Source organism: Mus caroli, unplaced genomic scaffold, assembly GCF_978045245.1.
Source record: "Mus caroli unplaced genomic scaffold, Mus_caroli_1 scaffold_3, whole genome shotgun sequence".
NCBI classification, from domain to species: Eukaryota; Metazoa; Chordata; class Mammalia; order Rodentia; family Muridae; genus Mus; species Mus caroli.
Window position 1 is genome coordinate 66372400 of NW_028227258.1, and position 23720 is coordinate 66396119.

Genomic DNA, 23720 nt, shown 5'->3' on the forward strand with positions numbered 1-23720 from the left:
CTGGAACTCAGAAATCCGGCTGCCTCTGCCTCCCAAGTGCTGGAATTAAAGGCGCGCGCCACCATTGCCCGGCGGTAAGCACTTTATTGACCAAGCTACCTCTCGTCATCCCCCATCCTGAGTTGGCTGGTTTGTTCTGTTCTGGATTTTTGAGGTACCGATCGCCCTGTGTAACCCACACTGGCCTCACATTCACAAGCCCTTTCTTATTCTCAGGCTCCTGAGTGCTGAGATTACAGACATGCACTAACACATGCCAACCTCATGTCAAGCTCTCTTCTCAGTTTTACAGCTTCCGTGTTTGCTTGGGTTTTGACTTACCTAGAGGTTTTTATTTTGTTGTTGTTGAGACAAGTCTTCTTTATGTTGCCCTGGCGGACCTACAACTCACTATATAGACCAGGTTGGCCTCAAACTCTGTCTCTGCATCCCAAGCACTAGGTTTAAAGGCATTCACCATTACATCTGGCTTTGAATTAATTTTTATATTGCATAGAAAGTAAGAATTTCAATTTTTTGTGACTATGTTTTTCAATGTGTTTAAAAAGATTCAACATTTCTTACATAGTTGAAATGAAACCAAAAGAAAAATTTGAGGCACATTTAAAGTATATAAAATTCTAAATTCAGAGCCCATAAACAACAGCATCCAGCTCTTGCCACTGTCATCATCGGCAGCTGCTTGTATACAATGGCACCAGCTTACCTAAGTACTCAGAACAGAGAACATGTTCCACGCAAAGCCTAGAATGTTCACAGAAAGTTACCAGTCCCTGCTCTGGACCTTTAAATATTCTCATATTCATATTCTTATCTTCCTGAAAACCTCTCTAGCACATCTCAACTGTAAAAACTGCCTCCACAGAGCCCAGAGAGATGGCTCAGTGATTAAGAGCACTGGTAGATCTTCCAGGTCTTTAGTATAATTGCCAGCACCCATGTGGCAACTCACAACTGTCTATAACTGTAGTCCTATGAGATCCAATGTCCTCTTATGATATGTAGATGGACATGAAGACAACACACCCACATGCATAAAATACATCTTTAAAAAAAATTCGCCTCAGAAAATCCACTGCTCCACTGACATCTTTCATCAACATATCTGTGTCTCTAATTGATCCCCAAAGCTGTTACAGCTACATTTTCAATCTTTTACTACATTACCATTTCTGTAAAAACAGATCAAAGCACCTGCATCCTATTTTATTTCCCCATTTCACAATGGTCTCAATGCAATAACCGCTTTACCAATGTTTTCTGCATGACTGCATGACTGGTGCTCAGTGTCTCACCTTACCTTTCACTGAAGATTCAGGTCCACTGGTTCTTTGAGCAGAACTGTTGTTGGACACCACCACGGGCCCAGGACTCTGGCCCAGGGAAGGGACAGTGTTAAGAGTATTCACCAATTTGGCCACTTCGTTGCTATTTTCACCTGTAACCCCAGGTCGCTTCACAGTGACAAAGCTGGCAATGCTCACTGCAGGTGGAGAGGGGAAGGAGGGAGCTACATTGACCAAGTGAAAATCATCTGTTTCCCACCCACTACCCCATGCTGTTCTGCCGTCTCCTCATCCAAGTCTCACCTAGTTTGGGATTCGAGGTCTGGTTGGACTGGCCTGGAGGCTGACCAGCTAGCTGCCCCAGTGAGGTTGGCTGTGTGGCAGTGGGAGTAGTGGAGGTACTGGGGGTGGACTTGGTCTGCTGGGACTGTGATTGTGGGACAGTGCTTCGGATGGTGAGAGTAGCTGGGATGACGGTGGTAAAGGTGTTGGTGGTGGGCCTCACAGGCATTGTGGAGCCTGGCCTCACGGGGGTCATCTGAGAGAACACTTGTGGGACGCCAACTGTCGGCTTAACAAACTGTGTACCTGGGGCTTTTAAAAGAGAGACAAAAAGAGTCCCAAACCTTCATCAGTGAGCTCACCTATAAAATATTTTCTTGCCTTTCCTAGAAATACAAGAACAGGAAAAAGTTATTCCCTGAACTGACTGACCACCAGAGGTTACTAAGAGCAGTATCCACCTTAACATCTAAGGAAGCTGTAGCTGTCCATTGAACAAAAGGGATTATCCAAAGTTTCATAAAGCAGTCATTAGAAGAAACCCTCACCAACTCCTTTCAGATACCTTCCACACTATCTTTTTTACAGTAGCTTGGCCTCCATATTAGAAGTGGGAAAAGAATGGGTATATACAGGCCAAAGGGCAGACTTGATCCTTAAAGTCTTTTTTCAGAATTCTAAAAGAATTTTCCATTTTCTTCTATCCACTCAAATAGGACAGGCAATCTACTCTACTAGAATGTCTCAAAGGTTAACCATTTTCTAGAACTGTAGACAATTCCAGTGAGAAATATTTAGGGAACACCAGAATGTTACAGAGAAATCGGATCAGATTTATGCCCTAAAAAGCCCTGAAGGCTCTGAAACAACAACAAAAGAAACAAACAAACAAACAAAAACAAAAACAAAAAAGCTTTAGAAAGCCAACTACAGAGGCTCCCGACTGTACTTGTATTTCTTTGAGTATGTGAGTATCTATGTGTGTGGGTGGCATGCATACCACAGTGTGCAAGTGGAGGTCAGAGTGCACCATGTGGGAGCTGGTTCTTTCTTTCCACCATGTAGCTTCTAGGGAGTGAACACAGGTTGTCAGGCTTGGAGGCAAGTCCCTTTAGTTCCAAGACACCTAATGGTCCTGAGGACCATTTACACAATTAAATAAAGTTATTCTCTTTTTGAGCCAAACTGTAGAAAATCTAATATTTAAGAAATGTGACTTGGGGGGAATTGTAAGAATCTTTTGGTACTGGAAGTTGACCCCAAGGCCTCAACAATGCTAAGCATGCACTCTACTCCTGGCTACACCCTCCAACCCCAATATTCCATTATATGGTCATTGGTAGTATTATCCTCAAAGCACATCCCATTACTTCATTTATATCTAAAGTCCTCCCCCAACCTCTGCCTTAGTTTGTTTCTTGAGACAGGACTTGGCCTTGAATTCACAGTAATCCTGCTTCACCCTCCTGAATGCTGGATTCCAGGAAGTGTGCCACCATACCTGGTGGCATATCCAAAACCAATGCTTTAAAACTAAAGTAAAATTCAATTTATAATCCTACCACATAAGTGAGTATATGTATATGGAGTATTAGATTTGTGAGTTTGCATTAGTAATATTCTTTCAGGACAATAGCTGACCTCATCAGCAGATACTGGTAATGACTAAATGAGACTTATTTTACCTCATGAAGGGTAGTGAAGTTACAAAAATAAAATCACCACCTGGTCAAAGCTTAGGAAGACTTTCTAAAATTGGGCTTAAATTGTTAACATGGTGCTTTAAAATTCTGTTTAAATACATGCTTCCAAATGACCTAGAATATCCTGAAACTATAAAAGTAAGTATCTGGATGCCAGGTTATAAGTATCTCCTTACCTGGGACCAATGTAATCGGTCTAACTGTTTGGCCTTGCTGTACGTTCAGCACAATCCCAACCTGATTCATTGCATTTTGTACAGGCCGAACATTCCTTACAGGAAATCCCTGAATTAAAAAGAAAAATGACCTTTAACATAGATATCAACTAGCCAAACTCTGAATATAATATGACTGAAGGCTCCAGTCTCACCTAGCGGCTCTCTCTACAGTTTCAGCTTTCAAATGACCGAAATGGAGAATTTTAGGAAAATCTGGTGTGCTAGGTTTTTGCGGGGTGTTTTTTTGGTTTTCTGTTTGTTTGTTTTTGCTTTGAGACTGGTTGTTATGTAGCCTAGGCTGCCCCCAAACTCCTAATTCTGTTGGCAAACATCTTTGGGGGTTTTTTTGTTTGGTTTGGTTTTTCTAGACAGGGTTTCTCTGTAGAGCTCTGGCTGTCCTGGAACTCTCTCTATAGACCAGGCTGGCCTCGAACTCAGAAATCTGCCCGCCTCTGCCTTCCAAGTGCTGGGATTAAAGGCATGCACCACCACTTCCCAGATTTTGTTTTTTGAGACGAGGTTTATATAGCCCAGGTTGGCCTTAAACTTGCTATGGAGCTTAGGCAAGCCTTGAATTTATGACAGTTTTCTGCTTCATTCTCCTAAAAGCTGGGATTACAAGTATGCACCTCCACACCCACAGTGTTTAGCAAACTATTAAGTAACCAAAACCAACAAACCTATGCATCCACACACTGGTGCTTTGAAGGGGGAAAAGAAATCCCTAATGTATAACCTAGTATTCAACATATAAACAATCCTTTTTTTTTTTAAATATGTTGCTATCAAAGCCCATTTCAAAGGCAACAAACCTCTGATAAATACTAAGGCAGAGAGAAGCATGTGCCTTTAAATTCTACTCAGATTTGGGCTTTCAACTTCCAACGAGTACACTGTATGGCAAGTCGCCATCTTCTTCTTCTTCTTCTTCTTCTTCTTCTTCTTCTTCTTCTTCTTCTTCTTCTTCTCTTCTTCTTCCTCCTCCTCCTCCTCTTCTTCCTCTTCCTCTTCTTCTTCAAAGACCACTTATTTTATACATGTAATCAAAAGTCAATGAATTCATCCTAGGGGGCAGAAGCAGCCCAGATAAAAGATACCCTTACAAGGCAAATTCGAAGGCTTCACTTTTTTCTTAAGATTTCTTTTGCGTGTATGAGTGTTTTCCCTGCACATATGTATGTGCACCACAGGGATGCCTGGTGTCTATGGAGGTCAGAAGGCATCAGGCCTTCTGAAAGTGAAGTTACAGACACAGTTGTGAGCTGACATGTAGGTGCTGGGAACTGAACCTGGGTCCTGTGCTACAACAACAAATGCTCTTCTTGGGTAAGCCATCTCTCCAGCCCTGAGTGAAGCATTTCTAATTTTAAGTTTCCCAATGATGATTTCTGTTCAGACTTTAATCAACTCAACAGACCTCTCAGGTGTATGAAAATATCATGTAGCCATGATGCTATGCTGGGCACTCCACAGGCAGGATCCCATGAAACAGTCCAGAGAAACTCAAATTCTAACAGTGATGAAGACCCTGTCCAAGGCTAAGCCTCTGGAGGCTCACAGTCTATCTCCCCTACCAGGCCTAGAATTCAAAATCCCACTCACCTGGGTAGTGATGAAGATAGGTTGTGAGGCCACAGGGGAGCTAGTCACATGATTGGCATTCTGCATGACCTGGACAGGTCTCAATACTGGTTGAGTAACCATTGTTCCCAGACCTGGTGCTGGGTTTTGGGTGAGGATGAGTGGCTGTCCACCTTGCTGGACCAAAGTATTACCAGCTAAAGGGTAAAAGGCAGACAACACAAAGGAAAACAGAACAAGAAAGGGATGTTAGAAACATTGCTAAATTTGTATTCATAAGAAACATTATTATTTCAGCTAAGAAACAGTGTCTCAGATATCAAAACCATTTAACTGCTACTACTCACCTCAGCTTATGGCACCAAACTCACTCCAACTTAAGCTTCAGCCAACTCTACAGCTAACACAAGACAAGTGGGTCAGGGTAGTTCACTAACCCACCCATGCCTTGCCTAAGGCTGAAAGGCACCAGTTCCTAGCTTCACACTAATGAGTTAAGTTACCACATACCCCCCTACCCCAATCAGCAGAGCCAAAAAGGAAAGACTTTCCATATTTTAAGTAAAATCTTTTTGTAAGAAGGTAATTTGTTGTTAGCTAATCCTCTTTTAAACTTTTTTTTTTATACATTTACTTATAAATGTGTGTGTGTGGTTGTATGTGTATGTGTATGTGTGTGAGTATAAGTGTGGGAGGCATCTCAAGCTTAGCAGCAAGTGCCCTTTACTTGCTCACTGAACCATCTCACTGACCCTAAACTACTTCATTGCTGTTTGAGAAAGGTTCTCATTTAGTTAGATGCCAAATAACACGAGACATTCTTCTATAGGAAATACCAAATGTGGTGGCTCGGGTGAGAATGGTTCCTATAAGCTGTTATGTTAATGCTTGGGCTGCAGTTAATAGAACAGTTGAAGAAGGAATGGGATGTATGGCCTTGTTGGAGAAGATGTTTTCTGAGACCGCCTTGTTATAGCCCAGGCTGGCTCCAAACCCAGCCAGTACTCTCCACCCACCTTAAGTACAGGAGGTATTTGCACATTTATATCCAGTGCTCACTGCAGCTCTGAGAAGTGAAATTTCAACGTATCTTTTTATAATCTATTGTTAACATGTTACTCAAATAATGGTTATCAAAAGCATTACAAAAGGCTGGATATGTAGCATAGTTGGCAGAGTGCTTGCCCAGCATGCATGAGGCCTTTGTTTCAAATCTCAGCACTGCACAAGCCAGGCTTGCAGTCATGCCTGTGACCCCGACAGCAGGATGGTAAACATTTCAAGGCCATCCCTGTCACTATGGCAAGTTTGAAGCCAATCTTGAAAACAGTAGACCAAGGCTCAAAAACAAAACAAATAAAAATGTGTGCATGTCTATTCACCTGTAAATCTAGCACTTCACGGGAGCTGGAAAATGGCTCAGCAGTTAAGAGGGCTGACTGCTGCTCTTCCAGAGGTTCTGAGTTCAATTCCCAGCAACCACACAACCATCTGTAAAGGGATTCGATGCCCTCTTCTGGTGTGTCTGTAAACAGCTACGGTGTACTCATATAATAAATAAATAAATAAATAAATAAATAAATAAAGCTTTAAGAGATAAGGCCAGCCTCAGCTAAATAGGAAGTTCAAGGCTCGCTTGAGCTACATGAAACCCTGTCTCGAAAAACAAAATAAAGAGTTACAGAGAGAGTTGGCTCAAAGTTAGGATTAGGGTTAAGGTTCGTTAAGAGCATTTGTTGCTCTTGTAGAGGATATGGGTTCAATTCCCACTGCAACCATCTGTAACTCCTGTTTGTCCTCTTCTGACCTACAATGGCGCCAGGCACACCCAAGTGTACAGACATATGTGCAGGCAAAGCACTAATATACATAAAATAATTAATTTAAAAAGCAAAACAGCCAGGCATGGGAGAAGGCTTATTCCCAGTACCTGGGAGGCAAAGGCAGAGGCAGATAAACCTGTGTGAGTTCCAGACCAGTCTAGTCTACAGAGTGAATTCTTAGCCAGAGTTACATGGTAAGACCCTATCTAAAACAAACAATAAAACATAGTAATAAGTAACTATTAAAATGATAATATATTCACTACATATTACAAGATAAATAAAAGTAGGGGAAATGTGGTCTGTATGATTCTATTTTTGTAAAAAGACATCACCACACAAAAGTGCAGAAAAACTATTTACATAAATGAAGAATTATAATCATTTCCACATGATAGATAGGACAGTTAATTCCCCATCCCTTTGACTTTGTTACCTAGATTTTCTCTATTTTTCCTCTCTCCCACTTTAACTTTTTTTTTTTAAAAGATTTATTTTATTATTATGTCTAAGTACACACTGTAGCTGTCTTCAGACACTCCAGAAGAGGGTATCAGATCCCATTACAGATGGCTATGAGCTACCATGTGGTTGCTGGGATATGAACTCATGACCTTCAGAAGAGCAGTCAGTGCTCTTAACTGGTGAGCCATCTCTCCAGCCCCCTAAAGTTCTTTTGTTTTTTTGTTTTTCTTTGGTTTTTTCGAGACAGGGTTTCTCTGTGTAGCCCTGGCTGTCCTGGCACTCACTTTGTAGACCAGGCTGGCCTCGAACTCAGAAATCCGCCTGCCTCTGCCTCCCGAGTGCTGGGATTAAAGGCGTGCGCCACCACGCCCGGCTAAAGTTCTTTTAAGATAGGTCTTGCTATATAACAGACTGGCTTTGAGCTCACAACCCTGAGTACTATGATCACAGGCATGTACTGCCACACCCTGCCCTGTTTCTAGCATTTTCCACAATGCACATTTTTTGTGTATGTATACCTGCATGCTGCTGGAGGGCAGTGGCTGGGCTGAGGTGCTGTCTGCCTCATTTTGGCTTTGGTTTTAGATAAGGTCTTTCACTAGCCTGGAGCTGGATGAGAAGGCTGAGCTGGACAGTGAACCCCAAAGATCCACCTCTTTCCATCTCCTTGGTATCCAGGACTTTACATGGGTCCTGGGAATTGAACTCAAGTCCTTGTGCATGTGTGGCAAGCACGAGGCTTAATGAATAAGCCATTTCTCTAGCCCCAGTTCTTTTTTTTCTATGACGGGGTCCCATGAAGCTCAGGCTGGCTTCAAATCCACTACATTACCAAGAAAGACCTTTAACTTCTGATGCTCCTGCCAACTTGTGGAGTGCTACCACATCAGTTTATGTGGTACTGGGGACCTAACCCAGGGCTCTGTACATTCTATACATGCATTTTAACTGAACTACATCCCCAGCCCCACATATTATCCTTACAAAAATAAAATTTATTTCTAAAAGAAATAAAATCCTTCTTTAGACAGACGAAGCAGAAGGGACCAAGTTTAGGGACAGCCTTGGTGGTTTAGCTAGATTCTACCTCAAAATAAACACATAAAAAGAGTGCTGGAGATGAGAATATAGCTCAGTGCTAGAAGTGTTCGTTTACCTCAGAAGGCCTCGTTTACCTATGAGTGAGGCCTTATATTCAATTCCCAGCGTGTATGTGCAGGAGGGGATGACACAGGGCATGACAAAGACAACTATGCTCATCCAGTTCCTAGTAACGTACATGCACACACACAGAAACAAATCCACCCAAAACAAACAAACAAACAGCTAAGCACATGGTGGGAGATGCTGTTTTCACAGTCAGGAGGCAAAGGCAGGTGGATCTCTGCAGGTTTGAGAACAACCTGGTTTACATAACAAGTTTCAGGCCATCCAGAGCTACATAGAAAGACCCAATCTCAAAAAAGCAACAAATAAAGTTCTTGTAGCAATAGATCAAATGAGTCTATGGAAGTATACACTGCTATGCATCCTAAAATACAAACTATCAGGAATCATCTTCAGCATGTAGAGTTACTGATCGTGGAATAGAAGTTGAGAACTGGCGGCACAAGTAGAGATCAAGAGTTGAAGGCTAGGGCTGGACAGACGGCTCAGTAGTTTAATTTCTAGCACCCACATGGCAGCTCACAACCATCTATAATTCCAGTTCCAGGGGCCCCAACACCCTCAGAAGGCATCAGACATGTAAGTGGCACACGGAAATATACGCAGGCAAAGAACATATACACATAATATTAAAAAAAAAAAAAAAAAAAAAGACTGAGTAACTGGCCAGTCTGGGCTATATGAGACCCTGTTTTAAAACACCAAACTCACTTTAGTTTCTCTGATCATGAAAATGCTATGCTTTCACCACTTCATTCTAGTAGACACAACTTTTCTCCTTAATATCACGGAGCCAACAACCAATCAATCTCTCAAAGCAAATTTACAACACAAAGCTACCTGTAAAAAAAGTTAACCAAATGAACAGGACTCCTCTGATTTAAAGAGTATCTGTGTGTACATGTGCATCTGTGCGTGCATGCAAACAAAATCAACCAATAGCCCCAGATCTTAGGACAGTCAGCAATGCCGAGCTCATCTTCTGGAAATTATCAGCAGCAAGAATCTGCTGACCTGACTCAGTCCAGCACTGACTGAAGAACAGCATCATCTGCAGTGTTCCTTCCACAGCAAACAGTTCCTAAAGACACCTCCAGCTAGCACAGCCATAGCACTACCAGCAACAGCTGGCTTCCAGGTCATTTTTATTCTCTCATGCCTCTATCCCAGAATGCTTTCCCAATAATCCCACTTACCATTGTTGTTGGCAATTAGTGTGACAAGAGTCTTCTTTGTACTGTCGCTGTTCTGTGCCCCACTGCTACTAACAGTAGTGGATGTAGAGAGGTGCCCAGCAACAGAAGCATGGGCAGCAATGGGCACTGGAGCTGAGACTGGCTGCTGGCTCACAGAAACTGTGGGGAAGGGAAGGCATAGTCACTTGGAGACAGGGACAGGTGACACTAAAGGATTCTGCTTCCTAAAGTTTCTAACTTCATTCAAAATTCCAACTGTTGACATGATTTGTCCTCCTAATTGTCTCTCAGACTACCTACCATTTAGACACAATCTCTTTGGTCTTTCTATCTTCTTCTGTTGCTCTGATAACTACCCTGGCAAACTCAACTTAAGGGAGAATGGGCTTATATGGATCACAATTTCAGATTACAGTCCATCATTGTGGGGGAACTCAAGACTGCAGGAGCTTGAAGCTGCTCATCACATTATACTGAATCAAGAACAAAGAACATAAGTGAATGCATGCACAACAGTACTCAGCTTACTCCACTCCTAAACAGTTTAGAATCTTCTTCCTAGGGAATGGTGCTGCCCACAATAGCTAAGACTTTTGACATCAATGAAATAGAACTAGGAATCCTCCACAGACATGTCCAAGGCCAACCTAATGTAGTCTCTTGTGACTCTAGATTGTGTCAATTCGACAAGTGAAACCAACCATCATACAATCTTTGTCTTACATTTCCTGGTTAATTAAGTTAAGTAACTGCAGGACTAAGAGACGGATTAGTAGGTTGGATCCGTCTTTGTACTGGCTTCCAGAGGACTCAGGTTTAATTCCCAGCACACACATGATAGTCACAACTGTCTGTAACCTCATTCCAGGGGATCCAGTGCCATCTTTTGATTACTGTGTACACCATGTATGCATGTGGTACAGACATACATGCAGGCAAAACACCCATGTGTTTGTTTGCTTGTTTTTTTTTTTAAATCTCAACAAAGTTTGGTCACCAACCTTTCTGAAGCAGGACTTGAATGTTTTGCTTTCTACAACACTAGTGTCTCTTTAGGACTCTCAGATTTAACATCACCACATCTAGAATTTATAATCCTTCATAATAAGCCACCTGTAAAACCTATACTGTGTTTCAACCTAAATCAAAGCTATCTTCAGGTCTCAAGGAAAGAAACAAAACAAAAAAACTGGTATAACTTATGAGAAAACCTCTACTTTGTGAATTCAGGGCAACAAAATTTTATCCTTTATCACCGATAAAATAAAAGGCAACAAATCTTAATTATAAACCGGTCACCAAGACAGACACAAAAGAATGTTTCCTTAGCTTATAAAGGAAGCCAAATTCAAGAAAAACAAAAAGTGCACTGACTAAGGGACACAGACCAGCTCTGATACACATTGCTTTACAATCCTGTTTATGTATTTGAGAAACATCAGTTAATCCAATCTCTCAATGTTTTAAGTCAATTAAACATATTTTACAAACTTTATGAAGCAACAGATACTCACATGCTACAGCACAGAAAAGAGAGGAATACCAATGCCATAAAAAGGCAGCCCTAGATAGTCATTCTCTGTCTCTCTATCTCTGTCTCTCACACAGAGAGAGCGAGATAAAGAGCAAGAAAGCACATGTGCTTGAGCGTGCACACCCGAGTGCAGGGTCTCACTCTGTAGTTCCTGGTTGGCCTGGAACTCATTATTTACCTCCAGCTTAAGGCACTCTGTCTCAAAGCCTCCTAAGAGTCATAATTATAGGTGTGAGCCACAATGGCTCTCTCTTGTTTCTTTTTGTGAAACAAGGTCTCATGCATCACAAGGCTAGTTTCAAACACTATTGTATAACTGAAAATGACTTTGTGTTTGTGATTCTCCTGCCTCCACCTCCATTGCTTAGATTCCAGGTATGTCCCACCATCCCTAGCTTATGTAGCTAGGCAAATACTACATAACTGAACAACACCCCCATCCCTCTCTCTGGATTCTTAAATTCTTTGTATCACATATTCTTCATAATTCAGTGTAATTAATGTAAACAACCTAAGAACAAAGGAGCTTTAGTTACCGGAAGTAGTTTTATCCACAGAATTGTAATCTTCAACTACAGAGTCCTCAATGACATCACTGATTTTCTGCCATGGCTCCAGTTCCTCCTCCTCACATTCCATAAACAGGTCGGTGTCCGCCATGCTACAAAAAAATGAAATAATTTTATACTAAATATGAAACATTTACTTGTTAGAAAAGGATCTCATTCTGTAAAATAGGCTAGCCTGGCACTTATGGTTTCTGACTCCTGGCAATCATCCTGCCCCAGCTGGCTAACTGCTGGAACAGTGTGAGCCACCATAGCCAGCTGCAATCAAGCTATCCTCCTTTTTTTTTTTTTTTCTTTTTCTTTTTTTTTTTTTGGTTTTTCGAGACAGGGTTTCTCTTTATAGCTCTGGCTGTCCTGGAGCTCACTTTGTAGACCAGGCTGGCCTCGAACTCAGAAATCCGCCTGCCTCTGCCTCCCGAGTGCTGGGATTAAAGGCGTGCGCCACCACGCCCGGCTTCAAGCTATCCTTCTATATCTGGACCAGAGAAACTATTTTTATTCTTCAATATTGATCCTTTCCATGGTAAATTCTTTAATAATTGGGCTTATATAAGTTGAAGGTATAATACTAAGAGGGTTAGGGTAAAGTACATGCAATAGCATTGCAAGGATAGGGCTGGAACTGTTGTATCTGTTACAGTTTTCCAGTCACTACTGACATGGTTTAGGATTACTTTATTTACTTATTGTATACATGTATACAGGTGTGTGTGCCATAGCACATATAAGGTTAGAGGACAGCCTGCAGGATTGATCCTCTCTGACCATAAAGGTCTCAGGAATCAAACTCAAGTTGTTAGGCTTGGCAGCAGCACTTTTATCTAAGCCATCGAGCCAGCCCAATACTTTTTTTTTGAGACTTACTATGTAGACCTAGTTGGCCTTGAACTCACAGAAAGCTACAGGCTTCAATCTCCCAAGTAAGGAATTAAAGGCAGCAATGGTGAAAGGGACAAGCAGGGAAGAGCTAAGAAGATGGGAAGGACCTGAGTTCAGACCCCAAACCCACATACAAAACAAAAGCCCCAAACAAAAAAGCAAACAGAGGAACCACTAGGTGTGGTGGTGAGGTGCTTTAAATCAGAGCACCGGGGAAGGGAGGAAACAGGCTGATCCCGACACCTCATTAAGCAGCCAGCCTAGACTGCCCAGGGTCTAGGCAGCTCAGGGTCAGTGAGGACCTTGTCTTGTCTATGGAAAGCAACAAGGGAAATCCCTAACATCAACTCTTGCCTTACACACACACACACACACACACACACACACACACAATCTCACACACACTCACATACTCTCTCTCTCTCTCTCTCACACACACACACACACACACACACACACACATTTACACAAATTTTTTTGGAAAATTCCACAATGAAGCCCAATACTGTAAAAGCTAATTTTATAATACTTCTAATAATGTGTTGGGGACAGTGCTTGCCAGCATATGCAATGGTCTCCAGCATACACACAAATTAAAACTGTCCAGTTAGTGATCGAGATGTTTAGGGTCTTTTGTTGGTGTTGCTTTGTTTTTGAGATAGAGTTTCACAATGTAGCCCTTGAAATCGATTGGTGGACCATGCTAGCCTTGGACTCACAGAAACATAACTGTTTCTGCCTCCCAAGTTCATGTCTGATTCACTGGTTGTTATTCTGTTTTGGTTTTTCTGAGACAGGATGTCTCTATGTAGCCCTGGATGTCCTAGAATTCACTATGTACACCAGCCTGCCCTTAATGCCAAACCTTGACTTCACAGTTTTGTTATCACTACACACTAGAATCATGAGAAGAATCTCAGTGAGGGACTAGCTATACCGGGTTGGCCTATGTATATGTCCTGGGAAACATTTTTGCTTTATTTTTTTATTTCATTTTATGTATATGAGTATGTTTGCCTGCCTGTGTTACAAGATATTTGACTATTGTACATAGAAAACCCAATTGTTAGCAAAATATAAAAACTTCAATAGATACTGCATTTACATGTCAGATGCAGTTAGTTACATGTGTCCTGTAGTGGTGCAGTTTGAGTATTCATCTGAAAAACCTCTATAGACAAGAACACTAAAGAATGAAAAGAACCTGCCTATTTTAAAGCAAGTTGCTTGGAAGAGAGAGAGAGGTCTTGTGGTCTTGGCTCTATGATCTGAAGCAAAGTCAGCTAGATGGCCTTGAGCTACCCCACCAAGACAGGAAGTGGTTTGTCCCCTACTGTGGCTGGCCACACCAAGCTAGTGACATGGTTCAGCCTGCCAAGGGTGACGTTTCTTTTATAAGCAATTGGACCTTTAATAGAGCTCTCTTGCCCACCTGCCACCCCTTTCCCTCCCTCTCTTTCTCCACTTAGAAGAGCCTTTAGGGAAAGAGCTCCAGGTAAGAGATAAGAATTTCTTCTTTAGGTTTGCAGGAACAACAGAGAAACAGCTGCAGGTTACTGGTAAAATAATATTCTAGGAAAGAAAGCTAAGGAGTCCTCTTGGGTTTCAAACAGCTCAAGAGAAAGGTAGACTAGACGAGTTAGGTACAATGACACAGATAGAAAGTGACTGCTAAAGAGCTAGTAATTTAGTTGTAGAATCAGGCTTGTAAATAGATATTTTGTATATAGTTCAGAAAACAAAGTTACCTCACTGAGGTAGCGGCCTTTTAATTCCTGCTAGTTTATGCCTCCTGTCTCTTTACAGGTATAAATATTAGATAATTTAAATAGCTACATGTATATCTGATTATCACTTGTTTGCATTGAGCCCTTGGAGGCCAGAGGTGTCAGATGCCCCTAGAATTAGTTATAGATTGTTATGAGCCTCCACATGGGTGCTGGTAATTGAACCCCAGACCTCTGGTTCTTAACTACTGAGTCATCTATCCAGCCCCGTCTTAATTAATTAACTGACCCAGATCACTGAGGGTGTCACCATTTCCTAGCCAGAGAGCGCTAAACTGTATAAGCTGAGAAAAACTGACTGACAGCAGTTAAGAGTTAAGGCTCTTCCAAGACCAGATTCAATTCTCAGCACCCACATGGCAGCTTACAACAGTCTGTAACTCCAGTTCCAGTGGATCTGGTACCCTCGCATAGACATACATGCAGGCAAAACATCAATGTACATAGAAATATATGTTTAAAAAGGGAAAGAAAAAACTGATCCAAACACAAGCAAGCAGGTGAGCATGTATATATCTATTTCTTTCTTTCTTTCTTTCTTTTTTTTTTTTTTAAGATTTATTTATTTATTATATGTAAGTACACTGTAGCTGTCTTCAGACACTCCAGAAGAGGACATCAGATTTCGTTACGGATGGTTGTGAGCCACCATGTGGTTGCTGGGATTTGAACTCCGGACCTTCGGAAGAGCAGTCGGTGCTCTTAACCACTGAGCCATCTCACCAGCCCTCTTTCTTTCTTTTTTAAAGATTTATTTATATGTAAGTACACTGTAGCTGTCTTCAGACACTCCAGAAGAGGGCGCCAGATCTCGTTATGGATGGTTGTGAGCCACCATGTGGTTGTTGGGATTTGAACTCTGGACCTTTGGAAGAGCAGTCGGGTGCTCTTACCCACTGAACCATCTCACCAGCCCTATATCTATTTCTTTTCTATTCTTTTTAAAGATTTATTATATCTTATTATTATATTATAGCTATCTTCAGACACACCAGAAGAGGGTGTCAGATGTCATGTTGTTGTGAGCCACCATGTTGTTGCTGGGTTTTGAACTCAGGACCTTTGAAAGAGCAGTCAGTACTCTTAACTGCTGAGCCATCTCTCCAGCCCTTCTTTTCTGTTCTTGACTGTGGAAATGATGTAACTAGCTGTTTTAAGTTCCTGCCCTGACTTACCTGCAATGATAGATACACTATAACCTGGAATTGTAGCCTGAAATAAATCCTTTCCCACCTAAATACATTTTTAGAACATTTACTTTTTAATCTGCATTAGCACCATATGTATACCTGGTGCCCACAGAAGTCAGAAGAAAGTCAGATTCCCTGGAACTGGAGTTATGGATGAGTGAACCACAACCTGAGTGCTGACTACAAGAGCAGCAGTGCTCTAACCACTGAGCCTCTCTCCAGCCCCTATGGAAACTGCTTTATGTCCAGATATTTTTTATCACAATAGCAGGAAGGAAACTTGGACTGTGATACTGATTTTACTTTAAACTTTGCATCTAAGGTAAGAACCCATCTGTCTTACTTTAGTATTTCCTGTCTAGGAGTTCTGCAAACTGCACTACCATGAGCAGCTGCTGTTGTGCCCTCCAATATGAGCTAAGAAGGGGTCAGTTTGTCTTGAATTGAAACTATTAACTGTAGTTGAGAATTTTAGTTTCTTTAAAAACCCAGTTATGTTATGTGACTATGTTTTTGTTTTAATCCCAGGTATGAGGTACGGAACTGCTTCAGACTGTTCACAGCAGCTAACTGATTTTGTCTCGTGCTCTGGCAAAGGCGTGACTCTGCTAACTGAAGATAGTGCATATTTGAAATTCTGGGTACTTTTGAGAGGGTATAAAAATGCCAGAACCCAGAGGGCTGCTGCGGTTTGTCAAGTGCTCATGAGCAAAGAGATGGGAAGAAGTAATTGGATATTCTGACAATGAAGACTGACTGCACTTGCCCCCAAAGGAACTCGATGCCCCAATCAGCAGGAAGTAGTCTAAAGAGGTCTATACCCTGCCCCCATTTCCCCTCTAACCTTCTTTCTCAACTACCTAGTGCTGGGGGTGGGGTGTGGAAGGGATTGAAGTAGAGAAGGGTGGTAGAAAGAGCCCAATAAAGTATGCAAGCATCTGGATACAATTATCTTCAGTGCTCACACAAAGCCCTCACTGCAAAGGTTATTAGGTATCCTCAGAGTCCTGGAACTGCAAAAACCAGAACTACAACCTATCAACCTATAAACTTGATAGGTGTACTTTGGGCAATGCCCAATAGATGGCACTGTATCCTTTGTAATTGTAAAACATCTCACAAAGTCTCAAGAGTCAGGGACAACCAGGGGCTCAGTTTGGAAACCCATTTTAACTGGTAAAGTCCTTACCTTGACTCTAGGGGGCCTCTAATCATCAATTTAATTATATATGTCTTTTCAAACCAAAACCACAAAGGGAAAGCAAGAGCAAAGTACCTAAAGTATTACTTAAATTCTCTCATTCTGCTTAACATATATAGATATTAAACAATGTAGTGTCAGAAACTTAGTTACAGCAACTGAAAAACAAAACTACAGGACTATGTGAACACTCAGTGAGTAAAGACACCTTGCATCCAAGCCTGACAACCTCACCTCCATCTTCAGCATCCACAAGATAAAAGAGAACAAACTCCCACAAGCCGTCCTCTGACTTCCTCAGGCATTCTCTGACATGGGTCCAATTTAAAGGGAGGGAGGGGATTCAAATAAACAACTGTATGCCATTGTTCTTTGCCATGTAACTTTTTGTTGTTGTTGTTTTTCCAGACAGGGTTTTTCTGTGTAGCCATGGCTGTCCTGGAACTCACTCTGTAGACCAGGCTGGCCTCGAACTCAGAAATCCGCCTGCCCCTGCCTCCTGAGTGCTGGGATTAAAGGCATGCACCACCACGCCTGGTGCCATGTAACTTTATACACACACTACAACCTTCTTCCAGTCAAGAATCCAGGAAAATGACAAGTACAATCTGGGTAGAAGTCTCTGCAGATGTTTAAAGGACACAGTTTCAGTGGTGACTAACTGAAAACCACCTCTCCAAGCATAGACCAAGCAAGATACAGCTTTCTTTCTTTTTTAAATTTTTTTGGTTTTTCGATCTAGGGTTTCTCTGTATAGCCCTGGCTGTCTGTAGACCGGGCTGGTCTTGAACTCAGAAATCCGCCTGCCTTTGCCTCCCAAGTGCTTCGATTAAAGGTGTGCACCACCACTGCTAGGCTTAGACACAGCTTTCTTTTTAAGTAGAACAATCTCAAAACAAATTGTACTCTTCATACTATGCCTGTGAATATTTTACCAGTATATCCCACAAGACTGATCTTTATATCAAGTATTTATAATCTTACTCCCCTTCCCCATCTTTTTCTCTAATCAGACAAGGTCTTGCTTTTTGCTCAGGGCTGGCCTCAAATTTGCAATCCTCTCGCCTCAACTTCCAAACCCTAGGGTTGCAGTCTGTACCACTAGGCTAGAACTCCCCTTCCCTTCCCTCCTCCTCCTCCTCTTCCTCTTCTTCCTCTTCCTCTTCCTGTTATTTTCTTCATTTACATTTCAAATGCTATCCCAAAAGTCCCCTATACCGCCCCCCCCCCCCCCCGCTTTTCCCCAACCCACACACTCCCGCCTCCTGGCCCTGGCGTTCCCCTGTACTGGGGCATATGACCTTCACAAGACCAAGGGCCTCTCCTCCCAATGCTAGACGACTAAGTCATCTTCTGCTACATATGCAGCTAGAGACATGAGCTCTGGGGGTACTGGTTAGTTCATATTGTTGTTCCTCCTATAGGGTTGCAGACTCCTTCAGCTCCTTGGGTACTTTCTCTAGCTCCTCCATTGGGGGTTCTGTGTTCCATCCAATAGATGACTGTGAGCATCCACTTCTGTATTTGCCAGGCACTGGCATGGACTTTGAACTCCCTCTCTTAAGATACTCTAAATAACCAAGATACAGGATTTTTGATTTTGTGAAATAATGAATTTAAATGACATAATGTAAATGTGAGTCTTATTCTGTATAACTGTCATCCCCAAGGCTTACTGCCTCAGCCTGCTAACTCAGGCCTAGCTTCTAGCATTCATACAATCTTATCTAGATCTAGAATGCTTTCAGTCTCTGATTTCTGCTGAATAAGTGCACCCTTTCTTGTTCTTTCTGAACTCTAGCTGGCTGGCTCAAAGCTGTTCTGGTTCAAACTCCTCTCCAAGCTGACTGAATCTGGCTTCTGTCTTGGCCTCTTGACTGAATTGCCCTGCTTGGTCTCATACTAATTTTGGCAGTATGTTCTAGTCTTCTGGCTCCTTCTCACTCTCTGGCTTGTTCTGTCTTCCCCTGTGTCTAGCTTGTTCTCTCTGCATCTTATCTCTCTATAACTGTCCCGGTAAAACCACCTTCTCCTTCCTCCTCTGTTCTCCGAGGAGCTTCCTCTTCCTCTCTCCAGCCTCCTCTTCCTCTCTATTCTCATGAGAGCCGGGTATATCCTAGTCTGTCAAACCTTTCCTTGATCCATCTTTGTCTGCCACTCAATTAGTCATCACTTTCAAACATGGTGCTTGCTTCCTTCTACAAACTAATTTTACCCTCATTGCCTGGGATTAAAGGGTCTGCCTGTATCCAGCCAGAGGCATTAAATGTATGTGCTAAGGGCTGAGCCACACCACAATAGAAACAGATGGTTTCAGTAAATAACACAATCTTGGGGTTTACAGTGTGATCAAATATCCTGCAACAACATAATTTTTCCAGCTGATTAAATTATGTTGTCTCTCTCAGGAAAAAGGCTTATTACTCAAAAACTGAAAAATGGGAATGCTAGATATTTAAAAGAACTTTTCCCTTCACTTTTCCAAAATGTAAAGAAAATTCAGGTTATTAGCAAAGTTTCTTTTTTTAATGTAGAAGGGATACAGAACTTCCTTCTGTAAGGCTGCTCAACCCAGTAATTGCTGACTGAGAGCATATTTTATACTTATTCCAAAATATATCTGAAAGACAGTGAGGCCAAGATTTTCAAAACAGTCCTTGATTCTGACCTAAACTGGTATCTCAGAATGTGACCAATTTCTTTCACTTAGCATGCGAATCGTCTAGCATAAAAAGAGAAGCTTTAGAAGGAGTCAGAATAAATGACATTCTTGATGAGGCCTAACATTGCAGCCTCCAGTTTATTTTCAGGGCTGGGGTGAGAACTAGGTTAGGGTCAGCATGGGGAGAGGGAAACAGGATCCCTGGGGTCCCTGGGACAAGTAAGCCTAGCCTCTCAGGTGAGAGTCCTAACCCCACCCCCACCCCCCAGAAAAAGACCCATGATGGATTGGGACGGTGAGATGGCCAGTGTTTGAGAGTGCAGAATGCCCTCACAGAGCACTCAAGTTCAGTTTGCGTATCCATGTCAGGTGGCTCATAACCAATGCCTCTGACCTCTGTGGGCACCTGTGCTCATGTGCACATACCCACACACAGATACAGTTCAATCTTTCTTTTTTTTAAAGGCAAGGTGGTAGCAACTCCAGAAAGGCAGCTAAGGTTGTCCTTCACACACATGCACATATGCAAAAAAGTCACATAACCACATCAAAAAACTTCAGCAATATGATAAAATGCTGCACTTAATAAAGATACTTACGGGGGCTGCAGAGATGGCTCAGCGGTTAAGGGCACTGACTGCTCTTCCGAAGGTCCTGAGTTCAAATCCCAGCAACCACATGATGGCTCATAACCACCATGTAATAAGATCTGATGCCCTCTTCTGGTGTGTCCAAAGACAGTTACAGTGTACTTAGGAATAATAATAAATAAATCTTAAAAAAAAAAAAAGAGCCGGGCGGTGGTGGCGCATGCCTTTAATCCCAGCACTCAGGAGACAGAGGCAGGCGGATTTCTGAGTTTGAGGCCAGCCTAGAGTGAGTTCCAGGACAGCCAGGGCTACACAGAGTAACCCTGTCCCGAAAAACAAAACAAAAAACAAAAAAAAAAAGAAAAAAAGATACTCACGAAAAAATCAGCATTTCTTTCAATGATCCATGGTATATACTTCTTCACCGTTTGAGGGGCTTTTTGTTTGTTTTCTTAGACAGGGTCTCATTATGCAGTCCTGGCTGCTGTTCTAGAACTCAGTATATTAGACCAACCATGCTAGCCTTGAACTCTCAGAGCTTCACCTGCCTATACACCAGGAATGCTGGGATTAAAGGTGCATACCACTACACATGGCACTATTGCTTATTAAAAAGAAAGTATCAAATTTGCAGCATTGAAAATGTACATTTGAGGGCTGGTGAGATGGCTCAGCAGGTAAGAGCACTGACTGCTCTTCCGAAGATCCTGAGTTCAAATCCTAAAACCACATGGTGGCTCACAACCATCCCTAATGAGATCTGACACCATCTTCTGGTGTGTCTAAAGACAGCTACAGTGAATTTACATACAATAAGTAAATCTTTGGGCTGGAGCGAGCAGGACCAGAGTGAGCAGAGTTCAATTCCCAGCAACCACATGATGGCTCACAACCATCTGAAACAGCTACAGTGTACTTATAAATAAATAAATAAGTAAAAAAAAAAAAAAAAAGGAGAGAAAAGAAAAAAGAAAAAGAAAATATACAATTGCCAGGCAGTAGTGGTGTGCACCTTTAATCCCAACACTTGGAAGGCAGGGTCAGACAGACTGAGTTCCAGGACAGCTTGGGCTACACAGAGACACCCTATCTCAAAACAACAAAACTGTCTATCATTCCACTTACATTTAAAACCTTTTTACACCAACGTTTTATGGGTAGGGGGACATCATGGTTGGAATAGGGTCTAAGTTGATCAGGCTGTCTCTTACTCATGGAGTCTTTGAACATGTGATCCCCCTGCATCAGCCTCCCTAGTAAGTGAAACTGACAGCTTGGGCCATGAGGAATAGCTTTTTTTCTTCCAAAATGGACTGTTTCATTAGTTTTCTCAAATTCACCTATAGATTCACCTATAAGCTTTTTCTTGCTCAGTAAACTATCATTATGATAGCATAAATCAAACATATTTAATATTCTGGCCTATGCAACTCTTTCTGTAATATTAAATGTCTTATTTTGGTTAGTGAGATGTCTTCCATTGATTCAAAGTCTTTCAGAAAGAACTCAGACATGTATTATACAAATCATTGCTGTCTGACAAAGTATGCTAGGCTCATCTCACACATTTCCTGCCCCTGAACCTAGAACCAGCCATTTCTCCAAGGAACACAATTGGTGAGGGGCAAAATTCAAGACCATAACCTAGATGATAGCAGCCTCTCTGTCCATTCTGAAAATAAACTGCCCCACTACTATTAGTTAGCTATTCTCTATTTTGCTATGTCATCACAAAGAAAAATTCTATGCCCACAATATGTACTCTAAAATCTTAATCTCCTGAAAAATCTTACTTGAAATGCCCCCTTCTGATGAGTAAGTAACTATTGTTCTCATTTTTTGTTCAATGCATGTGTGATGTATACATGTATCTGTGTGTCTGCTTCTTGTTTGAGTACGAGTGGGTGTCATCCTTAGGAATGTCATCTACCTCCTTCTTTCTAAACAAGGTCTCTCATTGGCCTGGAAATAACAAATAGGCTACAGTGGCTGGCTATGGGCCTTGGGTATAAATGTCACTTTTAGTTCTTCACATGAAGTGATGAGATGAGAGCTGTACCCAAACTACGTGAACACATGGCTTGGCCTGAGCCCAGAGCATCTCCTCTGATCTAACTGTCCCTAGACCTAGATCTGGAAGCTTCTAGGTTCTTCTGTACAATCTAATCTTCCTGAATGACTGAGTGTTTTGCCTGGTTGCCAATGGTGGCCAATAGAGAGCATCAGATCCTCTGGAACTAGAGTTCCAGATGGCTGTGAGCCATAAGGGTGCGAGGAATCAGACACAGGTCCTTTGGAAGAACGCTGCTTCATCTCCAGCTCAGGTAGGTCTGTTTGTTTAGTTTTCACTTGCCTTTGTTTAGTTTTCACTCTCACGAAAGTGGTTACCGTGAATACAGGCAGGGTTAGAGAACAACTCTGAGGAAACTTTTTAACCATCAGGAGATTGACAGTTCACCACAAAGATATCAAATAAAACTACTACTAAGCCAGTAAGATAGCTAACGAGTAAAGGTGTCTGCCACCAACTCGGGGGACCTGAGTTCCATCCTCAGGACCCACGTGGTAGAAGATGAGAACTGACTTTCTCAAGTTGTCCTCTGATCGCCACACATACTACACACACAAAACAAAATGTAACAAAAAGTTTTAAAACTATTCCTAACAAAAATAGCAGGGGAGAGAGTGCAGCTCTAAGAGCAAACACTGGTCCTGTGGAGGACCCAAGCCCAGTTCCCGGCCTCCCCACCCCCAATCAGGAACTTTACAACTTCAAATGCCTGATCCAAAGCAACCCCATGTCTTTGGCCTCCATGGACACCTGCATTCACATACATACCCACCCCAACACACACACAAAACATACATACACATAAACACTTACACACAAAAAACATACACACTTCAAAATTGTAAGAAAATAAAAGCTTAAAAAAAAGGCTTATATACTCTCTGGCTTTGTCTTTTCCTTTCCCCTCCTTACCTCCCTCCATCCCTCCTTACTATGAGGAAAGGAAGTAAGTCAAGAGGTGGAAATTCTGCAGGAAAATAAGCAGAACTGCAGAATATGGGACCTTCTATAAAACACTAAGAGGGTCCTTTGAAAATATCAATGTCACAAATAAACAGTAATAAAGACAATACCACATTAGAAGAAACTAAAAAATATAGAAGCAAATGAAACACATGAACCTTTGCTGAGTCTTAGTTCATGAAAGGACCATAAAAACATTTTGGAAACAAGTAATAGCAAAGGCCTCTAATCCTAGCAACTGGAGGGTAGAGGTGGGGAATAACAAGTTCAAAGCTGGGGAGCAGGCTCAGCAGCTAAGCTGAGCTGCCCCTCTCTCCTCCGGTGTGAAGTAGAGCTCCAGTTCACAGTCACCTCCAACTCCAGGCCTCAGTGACACCCAAACATGTGGAACCCACAGGAACAAGTAAAAAGACATTGGGGGAACAGCTGGGCTGTTTTAATATAGACTACACACTGGAAGACACTCAGGATTTTTTATTTCATTATATAGTGGTATAATTGTACTACATGGTAAAGCACTTATTCTTAGCAAATATATAAATAATAACTGGAA

At 42.0% G+C, this 23720-nt stretch overlaps 1 protein-coding gene across 5 annotated transcripts in view; it reads right to left on the bottom strand.

The window, feature by feature from the left end:
* Nucleotides 1-23720, bottom strand: part of Pogz (pogo transposable element derived with ZNF domain) — a 45936-nt gene that overhangs the window by 16945 nt on the left and 5271 nt on the right. For 2 of the 5 annotated variants that reach the window (XM_029475118.2, XM_021157778.3), the window contains exons 2-7: nucleotides 11792-11916; nucleotides 9722-9880; nucleotides 5092-5267; nucleotides 3448-3556; nucleotides 1590-1880; nucleotides 1301-1510 (exon numbers count right to left, since the gene is read on the bottom strand). In XM_029475118.2, coding sequence (XP_029330978.1) covers nucleotides 1301-1510; nucleotides 1590-1880; nucleotides 3448-3556; nucleotides 5092-5267; nucleotides 9722-9880; nucleotides 11792-11915 — 1069 coding nt within the window. In that variant the 5' untranslated portion in view covers nucleotide 11916. Of the gene's footprint in view, nucleotides 1-1300; nucleotides 1511-1589; nucleotides 1881-1930; nucleotides 1955-3447; nucleotides 3557-5091; nucleotides 5268-9721; nucleotides 9881-11791; nucleotides 11917-23720 lie in introns of all 5 variants that reach the window. The other 3 variants (XM_085835687.1, XM_029475120.2, XM_029475121.2) reach the window with 3 other exon arrangements.